The 6,000-nt window shown below is 38.2% G+C and overlaps 1 protein-coding gene across 1 annotated transcript in view; it reads left to right on the forward strand.

The window, feature by feature from the left end:
• The window catches only part of RNF13 (ring finger protein 13), a 30,604-nt gene extending 25,145 nt beyond the window's left edge, over positions 1-5,459 (forward strand). Inside the window, exons 8-9 of the mRNA XM_010013210.1 lie at positions 2,543-2,623; positions 4,379-5,459. Of these exons, the coding sequence (XP_010011512.1) occupies positions 2,543-2,623; positions 4,379-4,743 (446 nt within the window). The 3' untranslated portion in view covers positions 4,744-5,459. The remainder of the gene's footprint in view (positions 1-2,542; positions 2,624-4,378) is intronic.
• The last annotated feature ends 541 nt before the right edge of the window (positions 5,460-6,000 follow it).

Consider the following 6,000-nt stretch of genomic DNA (forward strand, 5'->3'; position numbering starts at 1 on the left):
GGTGAGCTAAGTATGTGAAGACATTCTTGTGGCTATTAACTCTAGCCCTTGCACATGTCAGTCTTAAGCATTTAAATCTGACCTCTCCAATGTCAAGCCTTGGAGTGATATGCAGCAATGAAGTTTTAGTGCAGCAGATAATCAGGAAAAGACTTGACAGAAGTTTACTGAGAGAGGATTAAGGTGATGCTGAGGGGTATGGGAGCAGAGAATTAGAGTTGTGAGGATAACTGATGAGGTAACACTTGTGGGATGGATGGGGCTCAGGTTAGGTGGAATTTTGAAGGAATTGGAAGGAGATGGGGAAGGCTGCCCTGAGGGGCACTGGGAACAAGATACAGTATCTCAGCCCTTCTTTCTTTTACCTTGCGGTGACAAGATCATGGGACTTCATTTCTCTTATGGGGGTCACTGCCTTGCTGTATGTCTTTTCCCATTGGTATTTTGGTATGTGAGAGGGTGAACCTTCTCTGCACATATTCTTTCTCGTGGGACCTACATGTCCTTATTTCCCTAGCTCCTCTGCTGTATGGTAAGACCCAGTGTCTTAGCTAGCCCCCAAAGATGGTGAAATGTGAACTGCTGTGCACTAGGATGTTAAGAAGCAGCTGTGAAGATGCTACAGATTGGGAACAGGCAGACTTGGTCTAGGACTGCTGTTATGAATACTTAGCCAAAATATCAAAATATGCAGGGAGTGACATAGTTCTTTGGGATATTGCAGGGTGTGTCTGGGTTGTCCTCCTTTGGGCAGTCTTTTTTTCCTGTCCAGTCTTTTATCACTGGTGCCTTTCCTATCACAAAGCATATAACCACGATGCAGGCACACTAGCACCACATGTTGAGCAGATGACTGCCCTTGTGATAGGATGTACAAATATGCATTGGATCACTTGACCATGTAGCTAACCAGTCCCTCAACCAGACATGTCAGTCAAGCGATAGGAAAGCTTGCAGTTTAGCCTGCTGGCACATGGGCTTCTGTCCCTGTGACAGGGAAGACTTAATAGGGGGAGAGGTAGGCTGAACCAGGCTAATTTTTTTTCTGGTACACTGTAGTTTGGACATCTAAACAACACTTCATGGTTGGGAGAGCGCAGCCCTAGCAAGCAGCTGCTTGTGAAGAGACAGTGCAGTACTGGACGGTACTAAGACAGTAAGTTTCATTTGTTTAAATGAAGTGCTAATGGCATAATAGGAGAAGTACCATCTGGAAACAGTGAGTTGCAGCAGTGGATGTGTCTTAAGTTGCGAGAGATGTATGAAAGAAGAGTTCACCAACTTTTGCATATACAGTGGCTTTGAGCACATGGCCAGAACTTTTCCAGCTGAACAGATACTCAACCCAGCTCATGTCAAAGCAAGGGGGCCAAATAGTGACAGGTACCCTTTCACTGCTTATGTCCCTCTCAGGGTTTGATCAGGTAAGTATTCACAATACATACCATAAAATAGGGCTCCTTATGAAATGAAATGTAGCTACTGTTTTATTTTAAAATATGTACTTTGCACTACTCACCTTTAATAATACAAACTAGTAACTGGCAGTCTTAGGAATTGGGGGATCTGGGCTTTGTTCTCTCCATTGTCTTCTTTCTTTTCACTTCCAACCTAACAATTCCTGGTCTGATGATAGCTCTTCCCACCTCTACCCTGCCCCAGCTTCTCTGGGTGGTATTGCTCCTCTATATTGTTGGTAGAGAAAGCTGAGTCCCTTTTCATCCTTGAAATATTTCTATAAAAAACACCTGTTCTATTTTAGTCTTCTTGTATGATAGTTTCTCTGTTATGTGATCATAATATTCTTTCTTTGTTTCTGTTTGAATTAATCTTTTGAGGATTCAAGTGGCCACATTACAGACTCCTGGAGCAAACTTTTTTCTTTTCAAATGCAGAAAAGGCTCATTCCCATTTTTGTGTTTTTATTTGGATGTACACATGAAAGAATATCTGGGTTTAACACTGTACCCTAAATGTCTGTATTTATGTCTTAATGCTTCTGGAAAGACTACTCTTTGGTGCTTTCTACTGTTGCATTTTTCTTTTTCCCCAGTTGTATCACACTAGGAACACTGTAGTGGCCAACCAGTGCACTCTGTTTTTTCTCAATTTTTTTTATAACTGATGAACTCGGGTTATGAGAAGGACATAAGCTGCAGTGTAACTGCAAACTTTAGAGGGCCAGCATCTTTAGGAAATTTGATTGGTAAAAAGGACAGTGTTGTGTAAAAGCCCTTGATAAAAATGAAACAGGAATTTTTTTTTTGTTTTATAAAAATGAATGAATATTATAGATATAGTGCTTCACATAGTTTAAAACATTTTTATTAACCTGAAGGGAAAGTGAATGAACTGTAGTCCTAATAAGTAAGGGGAGAAATACAGCAGTCAACTATATAGCTTCAAAGAACCTGCCCCTTACATGGACAGGGAAGAGCAGCAGTTTCTTCAGCATGTGAAGCTCAGCAAGAGAACCTGTATGCATGTGTTTGCAAAGGTCTGTTGCAAATCTATTAAACTGATTCTTACTTATGTGCTGCAGGAGATGAGTATGATGTATGTGCCATTTGTCTGGATGAATATGAGGATGGAGACAAGCTCAGAATCCTTCCATGTTCTCATGGTAAGCAGCTGTATGTTAGGTTTAGTATTTGTATTAAAACAGCTCTTTAAAACGCCACATCTAAACCCCACAGTGAATTTGTTTGTTGTTTGATTTATAAAATTTATTTTTGCTAATATGCAGGAGTGTATGTACAAATTGGGAAAAGAGCAAACTTTTTTCTTTTTAAATGCAGAAAAGGCTCATTCCCGTTTTTGTGGTTTTATTTGGATTTACACATGAAAGAGTATCTGGGTTTAACACTGTACCCTAAATGTCTGTATTTAATGGGGAAACACATTCCAGAGTTACTTTCTACATTTAAAAAAAAAAAAAAGTAGGCTTTTGCTTTCTCCAAGACAAACCGTATAAACATAATTCAGATATTAGTGACTTACACATTGGATATGGGGATATAGTCTGTCCTGTAGCCTGAAGCTGTATAGACGACTGCCTTGACTGCACTTGGAAATCAGTGTTGTCACTGCAGAAATATAGCAGAATATTTTTACTGTGACAAGAAAAATACTATACTGTCTGAACAGTCTCTCTCAAATACAGCCCACTGCAAAAGGTGTATCTAGTAGTCATGTGTGTGTCTATCCACGAGATGAGACTGCTTTTAAGTGCATGCAATTACAAGAAGCATTTAAGAGCTTCTACCTAGAAGTATTGAAGAGGCCTGGGCCCAAGAGCAGCTCTAAAAATATTTTTTTTTTTTTGTTTTTTGTTTTTTTTATAAAAGCTGTGTCAACTCTTATCATGATAGATTCATCCTTCCTAGCTTGAGACCCCTCTCTGCCTCCCCAGTCCATTAACTGTATTACAGGCATTTTGACTGGAGGCAGTTTTACCCAGCATTTTCCTCATTAGATTCCTGCTCTTACTAAGCACTGCAACAGCAAATACCACATCACTAATAGATTTTAAAAAAGAGGCAACTGATGTTACAGCCTTACATCCACAGTCAACACAACAGGTGACAGACTGAGCTTTGTAGATTCTAGTCATAAAAATTTCAAAACAGGCTGACAAAGAGTTCTTGGAAGAGAAAGAACAGATCCATAGCATCTATATAGCATCCCAGCTAGGGACTGCAAAGTTAATGAAACCCAATCACCAGTATCAAAGATTGCTGACAAAAAAAACCCCACTACAGTCAGTTTTCATGGAAAGCATGCTACTAGTGGGTTCTAACACATACTAAACACAACATGCTCTTTGCCAGATACAAGTCTCTGTTAATAAGCAGAGCTAAGTTTTTAATACCCTAAGTAAGACACTTTCAGATTTATTATTTTTTTTATTTTTTTAAACAAGGCCAGTCTAGTTGCAGTGCCAACTGTAGGACTAACTTAATACCCGCAAAATTATGTGGTGATTTTATTTAATAACAAGGTGCTTCAATATATCTCAGTGGAAGTTAGAGGCACTATGGGGATAATGATGGTGGGCATGTTTGCTGCAAGATGAGTATAGATCATCAAGCAGCTTTTAAAGCTTATTTTGTCAAACATGCCTGTTGCAGGATTGCTCTCAGGTTTGTTCAGTAGAGGAAATAAGTATTTATTGCATATATCTGCATGGCCAAGATCATAATCTATTAGGTGTTTTGTACAGAAGGATAGACAGTCTACATGCCAACAGACTTATGTCTAAAATTCTCTGAGGTAAATTCTAAAATTCTCTTGTGTTACGAAGCATAAAGACAACTAAGCAGGTTTCCTTGTCCTTTTCACTTAGATAATGATGGACTTGTATTTTGTTTTCTAACAGCGTATCACTGCAAGTGTGTGGACCCGTGGCTGACAAAAACAAAAAAAACATGTCCTGTATGTAAGCAGAAAGTGGTCCCTTCTCAGGGGGACTCTGACTCTGAAACAGACAGTAGTCAAGAAGAGAACGAAGTATCTGAAAACACTCCCTTGCTTAGACCTTTAGCCTCAGTTAGTACTCAGTCATTTGGGGCTCTGTCAGAATCTCATTCCCATCAGAACATGACTGAGTCCTCAGAATATGAGGAAGATGACAATGACAATATTGATAGCAGTGATGCAGAAAATGGAACAAACGAAGAAAGTGTAGTGGTCCAACTACAGCCCAATGATGAAAGGGAGTACAGAGTGGCAAATACTGTCTAAGATTACTAATGATGAATAGTGTACGAACAAAAGCGTTTTGAAGGTTATACTTCACAAACCTTTACATAGGGAATCTCTTTTAATCTCTAATCCATCTGGTTTCTTCAATAGGAGCAGCAGTTCATGTAGTAGTACTATGGTTAAATCATTAGAGATTTATTTCTGATACAGGTATTCAGTCACACATTCTGTCTTCTCAAAATGAACAGTTTAACTGGACTTCACAATGCTAATAAATAATGTTAATAGTTTATATCAATAGAAATTATCACAGACTCTAAATGTATCTTGTTGAAATGGGGTTTATCTGGAAGTAATTTTTCTCCATTTTGTAGCTACAACCGGGTCATAGTGGTAGCAATATTTATTACATGTATGGTATGTGTTACCCCTTAAGCCCAACAGAACAATGTATTTGCATGTTTGTATAGAGTTTTCCTAAAAACTGTCACCACTCTTGAAAGAAAAATGTAGAACAGATCGATATTCTGTATGGTGGTAATATCAAAACAAAGCAGAAGAAATTCCACTTTTATCTCAAAGCAGATTCCAAACAGTCCTTTGGAGTTTGCCACAGTAGCTGAGTTTAAGCAGTTCCATTGATCAATTCCTAGCATAAGGAAACTTAGAATATATGTTTAGTTTTGAGCAATTCACAAGATCCGTCATAAATACATTAGTTATCCCTACTTGCTACTATGATGTAGTCTGGTTTCCAGTGATGATGTGGGATTGTGGGGGGGTTGGGGGTGAGGAGAGGGAGAAGAAAAGGGGCTGGCCAAAACGGAGGTTTTGTTCCACATCAAAAAATAATTTTAGGTAAGTATTCTATTGATCCTCAACTCATATACCTCTTACTAAAGAGCATTTTATGCTGCATTAGTCTGCTAAACTATGTATATAAAGAAAAAAAAATGGTTCTTTTTGAATACCTGATTTGAAAACAAGTGCTTATAACTGTTTAACAGAACTCAGTACTTACCAGTGTATCATGAAAAAAGTAAATGCTATATAATACCTCTGTAACTATGTAGAAAGTAAAAACACACGTATACTCAAAATGCAGAGATTTTTATATGGCCTTGAATAAGGAAAGCTTGAAAGAATGTTAATAAACATGTTTTCCACTTTAAGTATCAAAAGGAATTTATTGAACTTTTGCATTACTTACGTTCATGGTGTAGTCTTCTATTTTTATTTCTAAGGTTAAAGTATTTTTAAAGGTCCAGAACATGCAACTATTAAGATCCCTTGGTA

Source organism: Nestor notabilis, unplaced genomic scaffold, assembly GCF_000696875.1.
Source record: "Nestor notabilis isolate BGI_N333 unplaced genomic scaffold, ASM69687v1 scaffold1294, whole genome shotgun sequence".
In the NCBI taxonomy this organism is placed as follows: Eukaryota; Metazoa; Chordata; class Aves; order Psittaciformes; family Psittacidae; genus Nestor; species Nestor notabilis.